The 23,310-nt window shown below is 37.2% G+C and overlaps 2 protein-coding genes across 2 annotated transcripts; both read right to left on the reverse strand.

Moving 5' to 3' along the window:
* Nucleotides 1–8,512: 8,512 nt before the first annotated feature.
* On the reverse strand, nucleotides 8,513–18,880 carry smpdl3a (sphingomyelin phosphodiesterase acid like 3A). Its single transcript, XM_031748197.2, has 8 exons — nucleotides 18,678–18,880; nucleotides 17,873–18,086; nucleotides 12,932–13,076; nucleotides 12,371–12,467; nucleotides 11,686–11,849; nucleotides 11,378–11,558; nucleotides 11,010–11,134; nucleotides 8,513–10,184 (listed from the first exon to the last, which is right to left on the reverse strand). The coding sequence occupies exons 1-8, from the start codon at nucleotides 18,766–18,768 to the stop codon at nucleotides 9,870–9,872; spliced, it is 1,332 nt and encodes a 443-aa protein (XP_031604057.1). The 5' UTR covers nucleotides 18,769–18,880; the 3' UTR covers nucleotides 8,513–9,869.
* Nucleotides 18,881–21,151: 2,271 nt separating this feature from the next.
* LOC116326778 (fatty acid-binding protein, brain) lies at nucleotides 21,152–22,857 on the reverse strand. The gene is made up of 4 exons (XM_031748195.2): nucleotides 22,715–22,857; nucleotides 22,402–22,574; nucleotides 21,822–21,923; nucleotides 21,152–21,435 (listed from the first exon to the last, which is right to left on the reverse strand). The coding sequence occupies exons 1-4, from the start codon at nucleotides 22,785–22,787 to the stop codon at nucleotides 21,385–21,387; spliced, it is 399 nt and encodes a 132-aa protein (XP_031604055.1). The 5' UTR covers nucleotides 22,788–22,857; the 3' UTR covers nucleotides 21,152–21,384.
* Nucleotides 22,858–23,310: the final 453 nt, after the last annotated feature.

The following is a 23,310-nucleotide window of genomic DNA, read 5'->3' on the forward strand; positions in this document are numbered from 1 at the left end:
AAAAAAAAGAAAAAAGAAAGAAAAAAGACTGACTGGAGCAACAGCAGATGGCAGCAAGCGTACATTCAATGAACTTGCTGGTACAATGTGAATGCCACAAGTGTTGTAATTTTAAACACCTGATTAATTTCTTTTTCACATATTTTCAATCAAAAAAGATCTTTTACACATTTTCATTTAAATAAGAATGTATAAATACATTTTAAAATATTTTAGTGGTACAGATGGATGCTGTGCAAAAGTCCAGAAGTCATTTGTTTTGACAGCATGCAGACAAATGAGAAACATTGTAATGTAATTAAGACAGGGAAGAAAGTTAGTGATTGATGTTAGTTTTGACTTTGACTTTTGTTGTATTTTGTTAAGATTTGGTTAATGCTGTTTATTCAAGGTAATTCAAGGATAACACATTTCATAATGAGTCATTTAGTACTATTCTTTAAAGGGTCAAGCACTGTTTTATCCCATATATCAAATCTTAAAGTGACAATGGATTACAGCTAAGGTGTTATTATTTATATTTATATTTATATTTATATTTATATTTATATTTATATTTATATTTATATTTGTGAAAATTCCAGAATGACCCCAGGAAAACAAAGTCTGGACAGTTAAGATGGGAAAAGAGAGAAAATCTGGTGGTTTCCCTGTGCCCCTCCCCTGAGCCCCAGATTCAGTTGCTCCTCTGCTGGGTGTGGGACCACAAGGTCAAGACAGTGTAGATCAGGTGGAATAAACTGGATTGTAACCCCCACGGTGATCAAAGACACTGGTCAACATGCCACACCCCTTTACCCCTCTCCTCCTGTCCAAACCTCTCTGCAGGCAAACCCACTGACCCTGCAAACAGAGCAGGCAGAGATGGAGGAGGGCGGGAAGATCCTCGGGGAGTCCTGGAAAGAGGGAAGAATAGATGGAATGAGATGGGATGGACTGGAATGTGGAAGGAGACGAGATTAGGCATTTACTAGTCAGTTTAACCTCTTCCCCTTAGCAAATTATAGGTGCAATATAGCAGGTCTGTTTAAAAAAGCAGCAGACATGCTCAATTTGCAGCTCTAGGTTCCCACTAAAATATTACCAGGACTTAATGTGCAGTTTAATAACTCATTACTGAGCCAGATAAAAGGGTAGAATGAGAGGATAACAAAAAGGATTGCTGCAGTAACCCAAGTGTGTAAGTGCTGAAATATTTGAATGAAATATTTAATCACAAAAGGTGACCAAACAGAAAAAACAGGTTTCCAATAACTGCTTTCTCCCCTTCAATAGGAAACAGCTGGAAAAGCCAGACACACTTGTGTGCTCAATATTAGATTGCAGATATTAGAATAGACTGAACTACACAATCAGATCTGTTTTTATATCTGCAGCAGTTCAGCAATGGAAAAATGACACTTCCTCTGAAGACAGCTGTGGATTCCTGAGCTCACTGACAAATCTAGCACATTACCCATGCGATGGGCAGATGGTATCAGCTGCATTCAATCACCTGCTGTGGAGAAGGGAAAGGGTGATAGGTGTAGTTTATAGGAAGGAAACCAGCACACACACATATCTGCTGCAGATAACAGTTTTGTAGAAATACAGCACCAAACATCACATCTGTTCCCTGTTTGGAGGGACACATATGACAACTTACTTTTTAATTCTCAGGTTTTTAAGCTAGATAAACGCTGACAATGTGGAGAACAGAAGCTACACACTTCACTTTAGTGCATATTAACCATTTAAGTTCAATCATAAAGCAGCAGCTTATACAGTGTATCATGTTTATATTGTATCTGTAACATCCCACTTTATTTGCTTGGCAATGTCATTTTTAAAGGATATTTTTTAAATTGTTTATCTTGCTTGGTTTCTAATGCATTTTAAACATACCTGCGTTTCTGTTTAAATAAAAGTTTTTGTTAAAAAGAGAGAGAGAAAGAAAGAAGACATGGGAGTTGTTTGCTTCAGCATTATTTGTATTTTAATAATGTGGTCATGATTACACCAGCAGTGTTAAATAGCTGCCTTGATACTTTAAGCCTGACTGTCTAGTAGTTTGCAGGTGCAGGTGGGACGACAATTGGGTTAAAATAGGGGTTAACTGGGATGTAAACCTTCTAGTTTGTTAGATTAGAGCCCATGTAGGGAGTGATGAGTGGATCAGCACTGATTTTCCACAGAAGCTGAGGTCTGAATTGGTAAAAGACTTAGAAGATGTCTTTTTATGTTCACTTCAGAGGGTTAATCGTTTATTCATAATCTTTTACATTTATGTTTACCTTTCATAAACTTGATATACTTTGATTTGTACTCATTCACCGTACTGTAGCTTTCTGCTGGATTGTAGTATGAAAACAATAGCTGCCTTATGAATGCATTACGTAAAAGAATATGAGTCTCACACATCACATCAAACAGTTCAAACGATTATGAAAAGTCATTTTTAAGTTGCCAGGTTTAGCTGCCATTTTGTGACATGTGTGATGAGTTTTTTATGGTCTAATTTTAACAATAAGTGGTTCTAAAGTTCATGTTTGTTTTACGTCTTTGAGACAGAGTAACCATTTCTGACTTTACCAATGGCCTGCCATGGTGTGGTGTGTGTTTTTCTAAGTATAAATAATTGCACAATGACACTAATACCACATGTTGTTGTAAAGACAAGATTCAGGTGTTCCAATGAACTCATGAATTGTCTGAGTTGCTTTGGACTGGAGCTTGAATTATTCAGGAATTTCGGGGCAGAGATAGATACCAATGTTCAAGAAGTAAAAAATTCAGAAATATTGGACAATGCTGTTTAAATTATACAGGTACACATACAGTAGTGTCTCTGCCAGTCTGGTGCAAGCTCGGTGCCCTGCCCAGCTTAAACTGATTCCCTGTTGGGTTTAAGCATTTTGATTTTATGTGTTCTTAGATATTTTTATAGGCATAAGCTACAAACACCAATTTAGCTCATGTGTTTGATTACCATGTTTTTACACATATATAAAAAGATGAAACAGGTCAGTAGAACAATAAAAAATGGAAAATATGAACATTAAAGAGGCAAATATTATTACTTGACCACGCTATACATCGGTCCACTTTCATTCAGAATGGCAGGTTAAATCACCCGCTGTCTGTTAACAAGTATAGTATAGTCAGAGTTACTTCCTCCCTAGTTTGGGAACATATCAGCACATCTGTTGACTAAGCTTCTGTTGGGAAAGTATTATCTCCATATTGGAGGGGTTCTGTGTAAACTTCCCTTTCTATCCACTGGTTATTGTTTATGATTAGAGGCATATTAAACAAAAGCTAACAAAAATCAGGTATCATCAGGTAATAAGAGGTGGTTATCAGACCTGAAGATTATATTATTAAGGGTTATATGACTGAAAGCTCCAGAGTATGATAAAGTGCAGATAAAGAATGCAAGAATAGAAGAAGAATAGAATTTTATAATCAGTGTAAGTTGAAGCAGAATTAAGTGTCACCGTTGTTTTTTGATTTGTCTAAAAAAAAAGTGAGAAATAAATATTAACGTGATTTTTTCCGCTGCTTCATTCTGACAGACTTTTATTGGTCACTTTTAAACTTCTACAACTTCTTACAGCCTGTAACACATGCAGTAACAAATTTCATAACACTGTTATAATGACACTCTTTTATTTCCAGTGGCCAGGATCCTTTGTTGCCATTCATAAATTCATCACCACCACAATAGTGAGAGCTTTGTGTTCTTGTACAATAGCTCTACTCTAGTGGGAAATGTACAACTCTGGTTACTAGGTGAAATTTTAATTGGAAGTGGAGTCTCAGCCATGCAGTTGTCAATAGCTGGCCTCCTTCCAGCTCATTCATACTGAAAGTGCGCACGCTGTGTACACGCACATCCACACACACACATACATACAGAAACACAGCCAGGTTTTAGCCTTACAATACAGCAGCGCCGAAGTTTGAGAAAGGCTTCTTTGTTAACTGGTGTAGCTGCTGTTATGCAGTGAAAGTCTTATAGTCTCTGCTTCTTTTTAGTAATAAAGTTAAACTTTTTGTTTTACATCAAACTATCTCACACGAATACACTGACCTTTAGGGAAAAAACTAATTTGCCATCGCTCAAATCAGCATAGGGATATCATCAAAGTTGAATTGTTACTGAATCTCAGTAGACAGTGGTCAAACATTTGATAAAGGTTTGCAACAGATAAAGGAACCCAATGGAAAATTTGATTCATGTGCCTGAATATATGTAGAAAAAGGATATATGGAAATCTGAGATAAATGGATGAGCCTTTGCATGTTTCTTTGATGCATCACTAAACTAATGTGCTTGTTTCTAACACTGTTCACTTCCTAGACTTTGTCTGCTTTATACTCACAGAGTGTGCATTGAAATGCTAAATAAATATACTGGGTCTAGAGGCATTTCTGCATTTGGATTCATTTGATATTTTTCGTGATGCAAAATATCCTTTTATTTTAATTTTTATTTGTTTAAACTCATCTCAAACTGGAAGAGAAACAATCAAAAAATTCCTGAGACCAGATACAGATCGCCTACAAATGATAATCCTTTATAAACTGGACAAAACCACAGCTTGAAATTTCATGCAAATCTGTTCAGAATGTTTTGAGTTAATCAGGTAACAAACACACGGACAACCAAACCAAACCAATAACTCAACATCTTAAGCGAACGGGCACTAACTATGTATCACAGGCAAATATAATCAAAGTGAGAAAGAAATGTAATAATTAAAAAAATTCAATGTTCAGAAGTCACATTTCTATTTCCAGTTTAGTCCTTTTCTTCTCCGGGTCTTTTTTCATGCTCTCTTTAAATTAGCCTTTATTTGGGTGGATGCTGGCCCAACTTGGCTCGGCTGCCATCAGAGTGAAGTAATGTGTGCTGTGGAGCCCGATTGGCTGCTGGGGGAACTGCCTATGGTGGTCCCATACAAAGGAGAGACTGGACCCCCACTAGTGTACATGCATGTGCACCACACATGCACGTACATACATACACTGCCCTTGGACTGCTTGTTGCTATCTCCATCACTGATGAAGGAGCCCATTCATGCTCGCTGACAAATTACTACTGAAGCATGAGACTAAGACCCCCCATTCCTTTGTCTCTGTGTCTCTCTGGCCATTATCGGCTGTGTGAGATTTGGGTGTGAGAGAATATCACACAGGGGACCAGAACTATGAAAGAAGCATTGTGTTTAGCACACTTTCAAGTGTGGCTGTTTTTTTGGTGGAAAATATAGTTAAAGTAGCATTTAATCTGAAGTTTTACTGTAAATATATAACTTTTTTATGCAGTTGAGCACATATGAAATTATGTCTTCCTATTTTAACTTTTGATGTTTCAAACGAACAAAAAAAGTTTTCATAGTTCACAGAAACAAATAAGGAGAAATGTTTCCTTACTTATCCAAACGTTTAAAGAGAACAGATTGAGACTTTTCTTAGTCTTACTGTTAATAAGATCAGTGTGACATCAGCACCAATCAATCAATCAAAATATACTCACAATGATGAGGCCAATGTGAGCAGAGTATTTTGTTTTAAGTACAAGAATATAGCATTTATAAAAATAAAGCTATGTAAAATTATTGTGTCAGTAGCTTCACTTGATATGGAAGAAGCATTGATGGAGTGACTGATAATACGGCATAATAGTTGTTGACAGACTTACTAAGTAGAACTGCATCTCAACAGGACTAATCAGTTTTAGTCCAGACAGCTGGTTTACCAAAAAGGATTAGTCAAAGACAAGAAAGGAGGAGGTAGCCTGAGGTCTCGCTCCACCCCTGACCTTGGACTTGAGCTAAAAGGATGCTCAAATCTCACAGCACTGAGGCAGCAAGGTCAAAACCAGGGCTCTATAGACAACTAAGACACCAAGTATCAAGTGGTTTGCCTGATAAATATTGGACATTATTATTTCATTAGGCTGCATAGTATGTAAATATCGTAATTACCATATGACTGGTACCATATTTAGGGTAAAAGTAAATGAAAAATATTCCTGGAAAAAATCATGTTAAATTACAAAACACTGTAAAAAATATTCATTTCTTCTATCTTGAGTGCATGATGTTTGGCTGGAAGTCCACTGAAGGCATGTGAAAAAGGGCTATCTTAATTGTGTTTTCTTTACTATCCAATACCCCAAAATGATAACTGGTTTGGTACAGGCAGGTTACACATATTCATACATCTGTCCTTAGATCACTAGGGATTGTATTGTCCTTAACATTACTAGAAGACAGTAAGAACAAAAAATGTGGCTTCAGCTGATTAGCAAAACGTCAATTAAATAGCTAACTGGAAAATGTTGCTCAGATCTGTTGTGCTGATTTACTCTCCTACATCTAAATCACCAACCACCAGAGTAATCTGCAGCAAGTATAACGCAACAAAACTAAATCTGCAACCACTAAAATCAAATGGGGGATCTCTGGTTGTAAAGAGAAAGACGGCATTTAAAACCCAAACATGTTAAAAGGGATTAAGTGATTTGGAAACCTGAAGGGTAATGGTGATCTGAACCATACACACATAAACCCAGAGAGATTCCAGCTCCCCAGGAGAGGGCAGTTGGATGGCTGTACTGTCCTGACAGTAATCCTCAGATTAACTGATTGTGGGCCTCCACCAGCCAGCCAACTGGAACTAAAGCAGAAATGTATGCAAACCTGAACATGTGGGTCAGTCAGCCAAAGGGACAGCTAGCCAAACAGACAGTCATTTAAGAAGACAGTCTACCAACCAGCCAACCAGCTTAGTTGCACTTTGAGTGTTTTCAGCTACTGAATCCCTCTTTCACTCTGTAGCCTCATTAGTTTTTCTTTCACAACCTCTATTTGGAAGATGCATGCTTTTAATAAACAAATGGTTTTTTTTTTGATAATTGTGATTTTGCCACAAGAATCCTTCATACTTACATATGTGTTTGTGTTATTTCATAGCCAGACAGTAAAACACATGCAATGCTTAGGTGTGTGTAACTTTGAAAAATATTTAGAAATGTCATTCTTTAAATATATACCTATATCTTTACTTACAGATGCAGAGGAAAAATCAGAAATCAGACCTTATTTTAGGCATCTAACCAAAAAACACTGTGAAAAAATGTTTACTTCGAAATAATAATAATGGCATCATTCAGGCTGCTGTGAAATACCAACTCATTTCTTGGTTTTCTTGTTATTATTATTATTGTAGGACTCATTTCTGCTGTGCAGTATTTTTGTTTGGGAAAATAAAAGCAATTCCAATGACAGAAGTTGCCATAAAAAAGAAAACACAGCTTTCATATTGCAGTGTGTAGTACTCCCTTTACTAACTAGTAATTTGGCTATTATGCGTACTATAATCAAAGCTATGAGACTCAGACTACAGACTGATATACTTGGCTCCATGCTTGGTTGTGTAATGGTGTCTCCTACTTCTCTTTTTCCTCTTAGGGATCATTTTTGATACCCTGTGGAGGGAATGTTATTTATTTATTGCTTGGCAACTTACATATTATGCAATTTGGTAAGTCTAACACATAAATAATGCAATTTAGAAGAATGTATTTTGTGATCTCACACAAATTCATTGAAATTCATTCCACTGACTGAACCCTTCAGAGATCATCTCCTATTTTAACTCGCCTTTACTTGCCATAAGTTCAGACTTTATCAGCCTGGCAGTTCAGTAGTTTTATAATTGCCAACAAAAGTGACTGAAATGGTGAATTCAGAGGACTGGGAGCTGTACTCATGTTACCGTGGCAATGGAGTCCTCTCCATCGCCATGCTCTCCACCAACTCTGTCTCCATGGTTACGTCCTGTCAGGCACTGAGTGGAGGGAGGCAGGGGTTGGTCAGGAATAATAATGGCAAAGAGGCACATGAGGGGGAAAAGTTTAACAATAACACAGAGTACACATTTACTGCCCAAGAATATTTTCTAAACTCTGGACAGAAGACCAGAGAAATTATGAGGAGCTTCAAAAAGTTACTCAGGAGTTCAAAAATGTTACTGTGAAATAAGGTAACACAGACTCATTGTTTTTATTGTATACAGACTGATTGTAGTCTCCTCCCAAAGGCTCAATCTGAGCCAGGAAAAACCCAGATTGAAAAAAAAAAGTGCTGTGAATCTTTAGGAGAGGTGTAATCAACATTGGAGGAGGGAGGCAAAGGGACAAAAGAGTTGGGAGGGTGGTGAGAAGAAGAGAGGGGCAAATGCTTGAAGTGGAGGCTGAGAAACGAGAGGAGTTTCTGGAAAGTTTGAACAAGAGAAGAATAAAATCATGGGCTAATGGTGGGAGGGAGTATGAAGGTCATCCGGGCTTAGCCGTCGCTCCTACAATCCTCCTGCATAGACGAACTAGCCGGCACAAGTTTAAGTGTGATTTTCAAGTTAGCCACTCTTAAAAGTTGCAGTTCAGCTTCTTTTTTATTTAATTAACTGCAACAGATAGTACTCTATTAACTTGCCTGTGAAAATAAGGACAATAGAGTCAATGGAACTTTTGAATAAAGAGTTTCATTTAATAGAAAAATAATCATTAAAAGCCAAATCAATATTTTCTCTCTTACATGTAACAAGACAAGTCATCTGGTGATATTCCATTCTTAAGCAGCAGCTTGACATGCTATCATTCATGTACATTTTACCCAGGGTAGATACATTTCTCTTACAGCACATTTTACTGTACACATTTTATACTTCGGTGTCCTTTTGAGGGTATTAAATTTAAAGCATGTGTTTCAATAGAAGAAAAAAATTCTGGTTTATGCAACATTAAGGAATGGATAAGGTAACAGGTTTAGTCTTGCATAGTCAGAATTTGTCACGACAATCAAAAAGTTTAACAAAATATATATAAAAAAACTAAACAAAACATAATTTTCAAACTTTTAAATCTTATGTTAATCATGTGATTTTATGAATGAAACTTGTGACTAAACTGAATGTCTTTAATGTTCCTGTATGGAGCAATTTGTATAGTTTATGCAATTAAAGTATGATTTTTGGTGACCTGATACACTATCATTTACATTAAAATCAGATTTGACTAATCAGTTGTAGCTAATAGAAGAATATAAATGTAAGCCAACAAAAGCTGGATTTACATTTCCATAAGACTACAGCTGAATCTTTTTCCTAATTTACAGCAGAGCTGTCCTTCTTTAAATCTAAAGGATTTCATTTAAATTTTCCTCTGAAATATTTCAAGTATGCACGATTAATCAACACAATAAACTCACCTGATTTGGTAGCATTTGATCCAAAGTTTGGCTGTAATCGATTAGTGCAAGGAGCACTACATGGAATAAACTTGCATGACGGAGCCTGGAGCTACAATTAACGTCCTCCACCCTCTCAGAATAAACACACAGACGAGTTTGAGGTTCTTTTTTGTTCTTAGAGACTACAGACATGAGACACCAGCAATTCAGTATCATCATTATGTATAAATGACTGTATTTTCTGTATTGTCAGTCATTTATCTACTATCACCTTTTGGTCCTGACCCCATCTGGATATGTTTGCAGATTGATGCAATTCAATAGGTGAGAAAAAATATCCCTAAAAAAGTTGTCCCTGCATTTCTTTAGGGAAATTATATAAATATATGTTAAGCAGCATAGGCATTATACGGTACCTCCCTTTTTCTGACTTCATCCATCTAGTTTGCAAAATGTAATACTTCAGAATATTATTATCAAAAGTTCAATATTGATAAATCATTTAAAATATGCTATATCATGACTTTAATCAGTGCACTGAATTTCCCTTTTTATGATTTCAGACATATTATAATTTAAAAAAAACCCTGAAATCTTATTGGCTCCTGAGAAAAATCACTCAAAGACCCTTCATGTGGATGTCCGCTCATCTCCCTTTACACATCTGGAATAGGACAGCTGGTCCAGAAAGAGCACAGAACACACCTGGCTGACCTTACATATTCCATCACAGATGATGCTGTCGTTGTAGCTGACCATGAAGTGGTTAAAATACTTATCAAAGCTTTTTGTCTGCGGCAGCATAAAACTCAGGCCCAGCTGGAGTAAACTTTGCGGCTGCAGGTCAGTCAGTCCAAAAGCCTCAGTCATGATATATTCAAGCGTCCAGTCTGATCTTTGTTTCTCATTGGCTTCCGTCAGATTCAAATAGTACTGCCAGATATCCTTCAGAGAGAGAGAAAGGCACCAAAAAGGGGAGCAAAAGAGAAGAAAGAAGAAAGTCTTTGAGTCTTTTTGAATGCCACAAACAGTTTTTTGTGTGCTGATTGACACTGTGATAAATCATTAAGAAGGACTTCGGCTTCTGTCTTTGAGCAATGAGATAAAAGTTAGAGTAGGTGTTGGAGTGCAGGACTTTTTTAGTTTGACCTAAATTTGTCATCTGCTTTCCAGCTTGAACAGTTTTCATCTTTCTTTTGTATTCCTACACTCTTTCCTTTTAAGTTTTTATGGTTTGATTGTGAAACTCCCCGGGATTTCACTGGTCCCCAAAATAGCAAGTCCTTTTACCAACCGTACCACTGATCTGTCCAACCTGTCACAGCCAATCTGTTAGTTTAAGAGATGTATTGCCACATGTAAAAAAATTAATTCATGATTTTTACCATTGCCTTTAGGTGTTCAGCTGATGGTTTCCAGAATATCAGATGGACATTTTGGTTTTTTGCCTTTTATGGTTTACATGATGACTTTTTAAATTCTATGAATGGGAAATGTTATTTCTAGAATACGCAGTGACAGAATACGCGTTTTCATCTGACTGCTGACGGCCTTTTCCTGTTCTCTGTTTTAAAACCTCCAAACTTCTTTGCACATTTATTTAATGACTAGAATTCCAATAAAAAATCTAAGGTCCAAAATGAACCTTGGTTGGTTTGCAAATAATGCATTATTATTATTATTACTATTTTAAAAACCGAGGCATTTGCTTAATCTAAACAGTAATAAGATATTGAGTTATGAGCAGATAGTAGGACCAGAGCTCCTTACCAGCATAGTGTAATCCTTGTTATTGTACAAGTACATGCGGAAAGATGGGTTATTGGAGTAGAGCTCCGCAAGATTTTTGATCGGTGTAACAGCCGGTGACACAAACAGAGAATTCACAGGTTGACCTACAGAAAAACATAAAAAAGAAAAACAAAACAAGAAAGTTTAGATGATTCCTTTCCTTAAGGAAGTCAGCAGATTGTCTGTTTTTTCCCCGTTTTATTTAGAGAGGAAGTTTGCTTGCTCACAATTGGTTTGCGATTCATTTTTAAAAATGACAAGTGCTTAAAAAAGAAAAGGTGATACTGCACTTTGAAGAAATATATTAAACTCCATTATTAAAGATACTGATTGATATTTTCTCACACCTTGTTTGTCCAGCAGCACCATGATGCTGTCTCTGTGAGTGTGTCCGTAGAAATGTCCTGCAATCACATGACTGTACTTCCTAAAGATGGTGACCAGCCTCTCGTTGTAGTTCGCTCTTATAGCTGTGATGTTTCTGGCAAAAGGCAGGAACCCGACTGGCACATGGCCTATGATGTAAACCTACAGAGAAAAGTAAGGCATATTCAACCACAGACATATTTAACTATCTGGCATCTGTCATATGAATCAATATGATGATCACTATGATTAATATGACAAAAAAATGTTTGCATCAAAACTTTTAAACCTTTTCGAGATTCTCAGCAGCTTTCTCCAGAGTTTTTTCCAGCCACTCAAACTGCCCCGCAGGGTCTGTCATGTTCTGTGTGACCTTATTGGGACTATAGTAAAGGATCGTATTGAGACTAACAACCCGCAAACCAGGCTTAGCAAGCTGTGAATAGAAACCACCTGCAAAAACAGAACAAGGAACAAATCAAGGCTACACCTAATGTCATGCCACACACTGAGCTTTTGAATGACATGCTTTATGCATGGCTTTGTTCAAATTTTACAGAATCAACTGCACATGCTCACTGCACGGATTGTTTCACAAATCAAACAAAGGTTTGCTTGAGAGAAGTCCGCTACATTCACATTTTCTAAACAATTAATCAAAAAAACTTGACTGATTCATCATCAAACTTTTACATATGCATGCACCGTGTTGCACTTTACATTAACTTCCTGAATTGCAACACATGCTGCATCAAAAGGTATTCATCAGCACATGCCAAAGGTCAGTGGTTTTCTAACTTCCTCATTTCTTCATGTGGGAACTTTACAGTCCTCTGAATTTTGGGCTGGTATATACCCTGTAGCTACTCATTTAGAAATCAGACTACATTAAATGCACAGCAGTAAGAGTTGAAGCTTTAATATGCAGAGAAAAGTTTTGAATCTGTTGGTCTGACATGTGGTGACTGATGTACCTTGTGAAAGTGTTAGCAGAGCGTCATCATGCAGCCAGAGTTTCCAGGACTGAGCAGCAGCTTTGTAGATGGCATTAGTGGAGGTTGGCATCTGGTCCTAAGAACAATGATGAGCAAAAAATATGCACTGTTATCCCAAAAGTAAGTTATTAAAAATGTGAAATGCCACCTGACATCTCACATATATGTCAGCTGGTATCACCCACTGTTATTACTGAGGCTATATGCATGTAATTCTTGTGCCACAGTGTTTCTGTTAAATTAAATGGAGCCTTATTGTAAAATAAACCCTTGAAAACTGAAAATACTGATGGATGTTACCCAACCACATAAATGAGTTAAAGCATGCTCATAGTCTGTATAAGAAAACTTCCCTCATTTACTTCTGCAAAAAAATGGGAGCATAAACTAAAATGCTTCATACAGCAACTCATTTTTAAGTTACACTTTCATTTTATCCCAGAACTTGATGCATCAGGCAAACATTAGTGGAGCAAACACCATCGCTGCTCTCCGAGTAAAGCTTGAGATACTGCTTGCTGTCTACTTGTATAAAGTCACCTGAGGCCAGTAGTCATGATTTCCAACTGCAGGGTAGACTGTCAGATTGGGGAAGTGCTGTCTGATGGTCTGGGTCATGTTACTGATGACCTGGATGACTATGTCTGTAGAGAGCTCATCTGGAGGGACGTGAGGTGGGCTGTCACTGAAAGGGGAAAATAAAATCCAGTCATTTCACTTTATTTGCAGTGAAATGCAGACAAAGTAAAATAAGACCTCTAGACACATGGTGATCCCAACATGTGTTTGCTTAAATTATCTGAATGAACGGTGATCAACTTTTGCTTTTTTAACTATTAAAAATGCTACTTAAAAAAAATACAGAGCAACTGAATGATCAGTCATGATAGCAGAATATTTAAAAACGACATCGGGTCATTGATTTACTACTGATTTAGCCTTAATCTACTGTCTACTGACGTTATCTATTTCTAATTGTGCAGTTTTCCTGACAGCAGTGACCAAACTATGATATTAGAACCCCTCAAAAAAGAAAAAGGTGGAGAAAACAATTCAGTATTTGTCTGCTATTAGAAAACAACATGGTTTGTCTTGTTTTGGCTTATTGCAATAAAATGCTTCAGCAGTAAAGATTAAAATGTAAAAATGTAAGAACAGTAACTGCAGTGAGTTAAAGTCACTGGGAGCAGCTCAGTCATCATTTCGTCAGCAGAAATCTGGAAAACCCACCGACTTCCTAACAGCACTGTATTCCCTCTACGTAACATTTTAAATTGTTCCAAACATGCTTGGCTTGTACAATATTGCAAACATATTGTAAATTCCTCTGTACAATGGATTTCCCCATTAAGTGAAATGGCAAACTTGCGCTGCAAAGCCCAATAACAACAGCATAAAGCACAAATCTGCTTGCACAGTAACTTAATCCTCCACCCCAGGGAGTCTTTTTCAAGTTTTAAGTGCCAAGCCGTTCTCTTAAGCATGTTTAATAAGCCTTTGAATTCCTGGCTTAGCTGATTAGCTGCAGATTATTAAAAAGGTGCATGGGTGCAATTCTGCTGAGACTGACGCTTACAACTACGCTTACATATCCTGTGTCACTATTGCAGTGTAGTGAACATTGGTTCACTCTAGTTAGTTTAACCTCTTATAAAGCATGCAGAGCTCCCTTTAATGCTACTTTTCACAGTGAGTAGATAACGTCTGCTCATCTCTCAGTCCTGGAGCTTCAGTGCTTGACTGGGATTGCATGATTTTATTCAGCACTATTAAATATAGTAGGCACTCTGAAATAAGTGCACTTACTTATTTATTCATGAGAAAATAAAATTGTAAGATTCAGCATTTTAGCTCAAGTGACAATCAAACTTCATTAAACAGCTGTGAAAAAGTAATTGCCATGTTCCTGTTTTCACACCCGAAAACTCTCCAATACACCTGAATTAAAACAATTCTGCAAAGAGGGGTGGGCCAAAATTCCTCCCCTGTGATGTAAAAGGCTTATTGCCACTTATGACAAACGACTGACTGCAGTTCTTGCAGTCAATCGTTTGTCATATACTTATACTTGTCCTTATAGACCATCTTTGTTTCCCTTAATAAATGAAATCATCATTTAAAAACTGCATTTTGTGTTTACTCAGGTTATTTCCGTCTAATGTGACAAATGTGCCAAAAATAAAATCAGGAAGAGGGCAAACACTTTTCACAGCACTCTATACTGATCACGTGATGGATGAGGCCCATCTTGTACTAACAAAAAAAAGTCCACAAAAGAAACAAATTGTGGGTTTTTCCTAATGAGATTTGAGCCAGATAATATCTCAGGAAGTGATACTTTTCTAGCTGAGACGCATGAAGGCATCTATGGTTGGTGTATTTCTTACAGGAAAACTTGTGACATTGGAAATTCTGAACTAATCACAAACATTATGTCACCTCTTTAACTCTCCAAACCACTACCAGGTACTTGTGACAAGTCGAAGAAGATTAAAAAAACTCTCAACTTAATCATTAGTGTATTAATTGTGATGATGTGCAACTTAGCATGACGTGACTTTAGAGAAAAAAAGACAAACAGATCTCAGCAGAAAGTTTATCAAATTTAGCCTCCCACACCTGTAGCAAGAACTAACTGATATAAACACTGATATGATTTTTATGATATCAATAAAAACACATCTTTTTATAACTGCATTTTGTTAACTGTTGTCTGTTTTGTTTTATGCTTTGTTATCCTTGTGTGAAGCACTTTATGATCTTTTATCTAGAAAGGTGCTATATTAATAAAGTTTTACTGACTTACTTACTAATACTATTATCAATCCTATTTAATAGTTCTGACTCTTTTTAACTAATTTCTATATATATTTGGGACAGGAAAAAGGCCTCAGCAGGTTGGCAGAAAAAATGCTTGTACATGGCTGAGTTGTGCAAAAGGGTTTACTGTCACGAATTTGTCACTGTTTTGCAATGTGTCATAAAAACATCTCAGGATTGAGGAACAGGACTGATAATCGACTGTGCTGACTGGAACAATATGGAACTAGTGGTTAAACTGGAAATGCTTCCTGTAACCTCAAGCTACTAACTATATAAGAGGTGAGGACTAACTTATTGTTAAGAACATGTAGTTCTAACATGACACCACCGCTTTTTGTCGGGGTTTCCGAAGCTGTGGCTTTAAACAAGTTTTTTCACAAACTGAATGTTTTAAATGTATAATTACATGAAACTCAGTATGTGTGCGCACGCTGCAAACTGAATATATCAATGTTGATACACTGGTTGATTTTGATGAATAAACAGACTGCAGTAACGCTCTAAAATTCACATTATACAATTATAGAAAGATTTCTATATAAATATAATCAAATATATTTTTCACTGAGAAGAGTCTGAGTTTCCATAAAGAGAGTACTGAAGCTAAAAAAATGTCTTTGGTTTTGCGGGTATTCGAAAATGAATCAAGATATGGGATAAACAGAAATCTTGAATTGGTAATGGCACTATATACACGAGCTGGTACAACATCTGAGAAAGATCATATGGGTCATATAAAATTGTGATCTACCTCAAATGTCTTTGTTTTTGCTATGATAAATATAACAGTAAAACATTTCTTCTAACAAACATCCTCAATCTTTTCGCCCAAAAAGTACAGATCACATACAGTGGCTTGCAAAAGTATTCAGTATGTGAACGTTCCCACATTTTGTCACATTACAGCCACAAACATGAATCAATTTTATTGGAATTCCACATGAAAAACCAATACAAAGTGGTGTACACGTGAGAAGTGGAACGAAAATCATACATGATTCCAAACATTTATTACAAATAAATAACTGCAAAGTGGGGTGTGCGTAATTATTCAGCCCCCTTTGGTCTGAGTGCAGTCAGTTGCCCATAGACATTGCCTGATGAGTGCTAATGACTAAATAGAGTGCACCTGTGTGTAATCTAATGTCAGTACAAATACAGCTGCTCTGTGACGGCCTCAGAGGTTGTCTAAGAGAATATTAGGAGCAACAACACCATGAAGTCCAAAGAACACACCAGACAGGTCAGGGATAAAGTTATTGAGAAATTTAAAGCAGGCTTAGGCTACAAAAATATTTCCCAAGCCTTGAACATCCCACGGAGCACTGTTCAAGCAATCATTCAGAAATGGAAGGAGTATGGCACAACTGCAAACCTACCAAGACAAGGCCGTCCACCTAAACTCACAGGCCGAACAAGGAGAGCGCTGATCAGAAATGCAGCCAAGAGGCCCATGGTGACTCTGGACGAGCTGCAGAGATCTACAACTCAGGTGGGGGAATCTGTCCATAGGACAACTATTAGTCGTGCACTGCACAAAGTTGGCCTTTATGGAAGAGTGGCAAGAAGAAAGCCATTGTTAACAGAAAACCATAAGAAGTCCCGTTTGCAGTTTGCCACAAGCCATGTGAGGGACACAGCAAACATGTGGAAGAAGGTGCTCTGGTCAGATGAGACCAAAATGGAACTTATTGGCCAAAATACAAAATGCTATGTGTGGCGGAAAACTAACACTGCACATCACTCTGAACACACCATCCCCACTGTCAAATATGGTGGTGGCAGCATCATGCTCTGGGGGTGCTTCTCTTCAGCAGGGACAGGGAAGCTGGTCAGAGTTGATGGGAAGATGGATGGAGCCAAATACAGGGCAATCTTGGAAGAAAACCTCTTGGGGTCTGCAAAAGACTTGAGACTGGGGCGGAGGTTCACCTTTCAACAGGACAACGACCCTAAACATAAAGCCAGGGCAACAATGGAATGGTTTAAAACAAAACATATCCATGTGTTAGAATGGCCCAGTCAAAGTCCAGATCTAAATCCAATCGAGAATCTGTGGCAAGATCTGAAAACTGCTGTTCACCAACGCTGTCCATCTAATCTGACTGAGCTGGAGCTGTTTTGCAAAGAAGAATGAGCAAGGATTTCAGTCTCTAGATGTGCAAAGCTGGTAGAGACATATCCTAAAAGACTGGCATCTGTAACTGCAGCAAAAGGTGGTTCTACAAAGTATTGACTCAGGGGGCTGAATAATTACGCACACCCCACTTTTCAGTTATTTATTTGTAAAAAATGTTTGGAATCATGTATGATTTTCGTTCCACTTCTCACGTGTACACCACTTTGTATTGGTCTTTCACGTGGAATTCCAATAAAACTGATTCATGTTTGTGGCTGTAATGTGACAAAATGTGAAAAAGTTCAAGGGGGCCGAATACTTTTGCAAGCCACTGTACTTTCACAGAGAAGTACATGACTGCTACTGCACTGTAGGATGAGGATGTGAAACCAATCCAAAACCACTTCTATGGTTTCTATAATCTGTAAATCACAAATGTGGAAAAACATGAATGTGTTAACCCACAATTTGCATGAAGGCAACACAGCAAAGCCTTTTAAAGCTAAAATAAAGGCTCTCTCCCTCATCAGAGTACCAACCCGGTCCAAATGATGAAGTCCTCTGGCTGTGTGAGCGATGCCATGTTAGTGAAGGCGGACTCAATAAGGCGGAAAGGTGAGTCACACAGGAAGTCTCCATACAGGCCAGGATTGGTGGCAGGAACTCCTTTGGAGGAGTAACAAACCTTCTTGGGGTCTGGGGTCAGGTGGTAGGAGGGGTCCAGGTGGAGGTCTGTGATGTGCCAAAACCTCCCTGGACAGATGAAGTGATGGTGAATGACAAAAATAGAAATAAGAATGGAACCAAATTAAAAAAATCTGTTTGATTTTTAAAGTAATTTTATTTATTTATTTTTATTTTTTAATGAAAATGTAAATGTAAAATGCAAAAAATAATTTAAACCACTTGATTTAAATGAGAAAAATATAATAAGAATATCCAATATTAGAATTACTGACTAACATTTCTTTTCCTGTCAGTGTCTATTTTATTTTGATTTGTAAGCTCAATGTATCTGAGGTCATAGGTACTTATATATACTGTATATTAACTTAATAGCAGTCTTCAATTGTAAAGTTTTCACCAAATATATATAATATATAACTTTAACTGCAAATGTTCACCCTAAATTCAAACCCACCATGTCTTGTGTCTAAGTGAAAGGTAAGAAAATTCCCACCTTTACATTTCATGTTTTCTATTTTGTTGCATGAATTCTATCAGAAAAAGAAAGCTGTGCGTTGCACAGTTCAGGTGATATAAGTTTTTGAGTCCCTGGGTAGCAACACAAGATATAAATAGTGCAAAGCCGCTAACGGTGGAGGTTTCGGTGCTCTCGCTCACCTGTGCTCGCCAGGTAACGTCTTCCAGTCGGTGCAGCTGTAAGCGGAGCCGCGCTGTAACACAGCAGCAGAAAACACAAACGCTCCAACATGTTCACAGCGTTAAAACCGACGGCACCGGGAAACGCATAGCTTATATACACTTCAAGCTAGCTGTCAATGATATTACTGCCCCTATCCCGAAGTAAACAGGAAGCAAAGTGAGTCACGTGACTTCCGTGTTTTGAGACGCAGGGGACGGAACTAATGATAATGAAAGTCGAGTTCCTGCAGGATTTGTGCTTGTAAAGATATGTAAGTACATTTACTACAAAGATGAAAAGCGTATAAAATATTAAACATTTAGGCTAACTATACAAAAACTCATAAAAAAGTCATAAAACTGACCTTACAATAATAGCTAAAGTATTATCTATAATAGCCTGTCTAACCTCTGCAGGATGTAGACTAATTCTTTTTTATGGTTCGTGTAGCCTGGATCTAGAGAACAGTACATTTAATTAGATTTTCCGATGCACTTTTCTTATTTTATGATGTGAAATTGCTGCTTTGGCCTTATTTAACGAGTTAGATTCTACTAGTATTAATCACGTATCGATGTTCTTTTTCGATTATTTGTTAATTTCATGATTTCCATTATTATACTTTCTATTAATACACTACATGTGTAACATAAGAATGTCAAAGCTTATAGGCAGCAGACAAGAAAAAGAAAGATAAAATAAAGAGGTGGTGTTGGGGGTGTGTGTGTGTGGGGGGGGGAGGTATAAAATAGGAGAGAGTATATAATAAACGGATGGAGCGCAAGTACAAATAAAAAGTATTGAATCACAAACTGCTGCACCAGTACTAGAATGAATAAGACCAGGAGGTAGAGGACTACCCGTAGAAGAAAAAAGCCAACAACTGGCCCGGTGACAACCCTTATTCTCCACACTAACTACAGGGTGCAGAAAAGTAGGTTTGGGGTCCACAATGACAACACCTTGGAACATCACCTTACCCAAAGCCAGGACCCACTGTCCCCAGCACAAAGGGTTGTCTAAAGCATACATATGACTCCTAAATTTTAGGGCCCATCTGCACATTGTATGCAGACACCAGTATTCCACTCAGTCAACAACAGACACAGAAAAAATGGGCAAGACAAATTGGTCTGAATCTGATTCAAGTCTTCTTTGATGTTACAGCCCTGTACAAACATATAATATGGAAGGTCATCAAACAGCTGTTTTGTTAGAATAATTAAAACCCCCACTTGTCTCTGCATGTTCGCAGTGATGCCTTTCATCTATAAAGTATAATCTGTACTATCAAGCTTTTTCTTTTTTTTCTTACCTGTAGCAACTTTAAATCATTCAATCAATTCACTCATTCTGTGTAAGTGAGTAAACATTAACCTCACATAATTAATATAAATAAATAAAATTTAGTTATACTTGTATAATTTGCTCCCAGCATTGTGAGTTACAGGATATCGCTTTTTTGGATTTAAAGGTCAGTTATTCCAAAATAACCACACAGCACGTCTTCAAATTTCCCCTAAGTGATATCTGTTTTGCATACTTTTTTTGTCTCTATCAACTCCCACCAGGGATGTGTCTATGAATAATCTCTAACTGTGTCTGTGTTCACTGCTGAATGTACAGTTTGTGTTCAGAAGTTATTTCCTGAATACCTGAATGGTGGACCAGGTGGGATTTAATCACAGTCGTAAACCGAATTAAGATCTAATACATTATGATAGAAATATTGATTTCTTTCATAGAAATGCTTCTACCACTAGAATTATCTCTCTCTCTCTTTATTTTGCTCTACATAGAGATCTTCCTGTGAGCAGATTAAGCAAAGACTATTTCTTTCTTTTAAAGTGGTTCAGTGAACACTGATTACCTTGATTCACTGATTCTGAGTAGGAGGAGAAGAACAATTGCTGGAAAGACTGACTGCTCTTGAATACCTAAAAATACTTGGTAGTTAAAACCATGACAGCTAAGTGAATCAAATATGTGCTCACATCTAAAGCATGGATCGAAGTTGTCTGAGAGATTAATGTTATCATGGCCCTAGGTCTTCGATCCAGTGTTTTGAGTTTTTGCTGTGGACTAATGATTCATGGTTTTGAATTTAAGGAATAAGTATGTTCAAGTTCCATATTATTTAGTCTAGAGTTTAGTATTTCTAGTGCCTCTGAGGTTTGGTTATCTATATTTCTAGTTGTCGTGTCCGGTCTCCCTGTTTGTTTTGTCAAGTTTGTATGTCTTAGTCATGGTTTCTTTGTTAGTCACTTCCTGTTTTAATTCGATAATCTATTATCTTGTGTACATTATGTTGACTTTCGCTTTGCCTGTCTCTCAGATTCTGTTCAGCTGTTCACTTTAACACCATATCATTACATCAATTCAATTCAATAAAACTTTATTGATCCTGAAGGTTGACCCCGAAGGAAATTGGGTAAGAGGCAAGAGGCAAATATTAAATTATTTTTTTTTCCCTTTTTTTATTTTGTATTTCCACACAGGGTTGCAAAGATGATCCATCCATCATGACAGAAATGTATTCATATAAAAAAACTTAAAAAATTGGTGCAGCTTGCAGCTTGCTTTTACATATGGAGGAGGATGAAGTGCAAAGAGAAGCATACAGTCAACAATATTTATAAACCCATCACTTCTTGGCCAGTTTTGGGAGGCTGTCACTCAGAGCACTCATGCCTTCTCATAGGTACGCACTGCGTGGATGTCTTCGAAGGTCAGATTCTGCACAGGAGAGAGGACAGACAGCATGGTTCTCAAGTTTACTTAATTAAATATATATAAAAGAATCCTCATCTGCTTAATCAGCAAGTCATCATATAATTGTTGTAAGAATTTTCCAGACCAATTGTAAATCAGTCTTGGTTGGGATTATCACCTCATCTGCTGCATAAAATCATCAAAATCAATTTTATGTTGTTACAAAGCTTATTAGGCTCAGAAAGCAACTGACAGTCATTTAATTCAAGGAATTGCATTATTAAAAAACATGTTCTTAGTCTGTCTCCAAAAGTGCACCCAAAAAGTATAGAAAGTCTATATACTGCAAATGTTCACACACACACACACACACACATATGTATATATATATATATATACAGTTGTCTTACCATGACCAGCTTGTCGTCCTTGATTTCTCTGACAAACTTGGTCTCTTTGCCGTCCCACTTCTGGACGTGGACCAGCTTGTCTCCCTCCAGAGTCACCGTGGACTGAAAAGAAGAAAAGAAGGGAATGGATTTCGCATGAGAAGTGGAGAAATAACACATGAAAATGCAGCCAAGTGTTGGCCTGTTTCCAGAGATGCCACAATGTCAGCTGTAGCCACTCACTCATGAACTGAAACAAAAAACACAATCTGACAAAAGTAGTTTTGTACCTATAATCAGTTTTTATCTCTAATTTCCTTTAAACATTTGGAGAAAATACTATAGAAAATTACACTTTGTGCAACAATGGGGACAATTTATAAATGATTTGAAGAAATATTTAATTAAAAGTCCAGTTAAAACTTGAACCCAACCAGTTACACGAGTGTAAAATGATTGATTTTGCCTTTAATCACCATAGTGAACATAAACTTTGGATTTTGCTTTCTTGTACTTTGACATATATATATTTTTTTTATGTATAACCAGACCACAATCAAAGGCTGTAAATCTTTCTGTTATTCATTCATTGTCAACTTACTTTGCAGTTCCTGTCATCAGCAGTGGTTTCATCAAACTCCTCTCCCAGCTTGAAGGAGATCTCTGTGTTCTTGAAGGTGCTCTGGGTGCGGATCACCACCTTGTCTCCCTCCTGGCTGATGATTACAGTTGGCTTAGTCACATTACCAACCTGCCTGGTGGCAAAGCCAACACCTAAGTAAAGGACAGGGGTGATAATATATCTGGGTTACAAGAATCTCCTTCATCTCTTTTTAATCACAAAACTTTTTTGTGCAAAAGAATATTGCATTTGTGAATTTAAAAAGAAAGAAAAAAGAAAGTTTGTTACTTACCAAGTCCTTTCATATACTCATCAAAATTCTCACTTTCAATCAGTTTCCAAGTGGCACAGAAGGCGTCGACCATGGTGAAGGTTTGCAGAGAGGCAAAGTTATCTCCAAAGCACACTGAGCAAGCTGCAGCTTCTGCAGGTTTACCCCCCTTATGTTATTTTATAGCTTCTTATTATTATGCATGCAGGTGGGTGTCACCAGACATCCTATTGGCTCAGGAGATTTTCACTGGGTTGTGATTGGATACTTGAATTGGGTCATATTCTTGACAAGAGTAAGAAAAAAAGAAAGCTAAATGTGTCCATTTATATGCTTGATGATGTAATTACTCTCATTCAGGGATGCCAGTGGGTTTGGGGATAGGAATCATTGCCATATGTCAACCTAAGGAATTTTACATTTAAAAGTAATGGAGTAAAGAATAATTTTGCAATTATATTTCATCAAAAATAAGGCAAAATTAATGACTATAGCTTGCAATCTGTTTTAAAAACTGAGATTAATACAGTGTTCAGAGGTTTTAGAGAACGAGCTACTTGTCTGTGAGGTTCATGAGTTAAACCATACTCAGGGGCGGTCCGAGCCTGTTTGGTGTC

Source organism: Oreochromis aureus, linkage group 15 (genome assembly GCF_013358895.1).
Source record: "Oreochromis aureus strain Israel breed Guangdong linkage group 15, ZZ_aureus, whole genome shotgun sequence".
Lineage (NCBI taxonomy): Eukaryota > Metazoa > Chordata > Actinopteri > Cichliformes > Cichlidae > Oreochromis > Oreochromis aureus.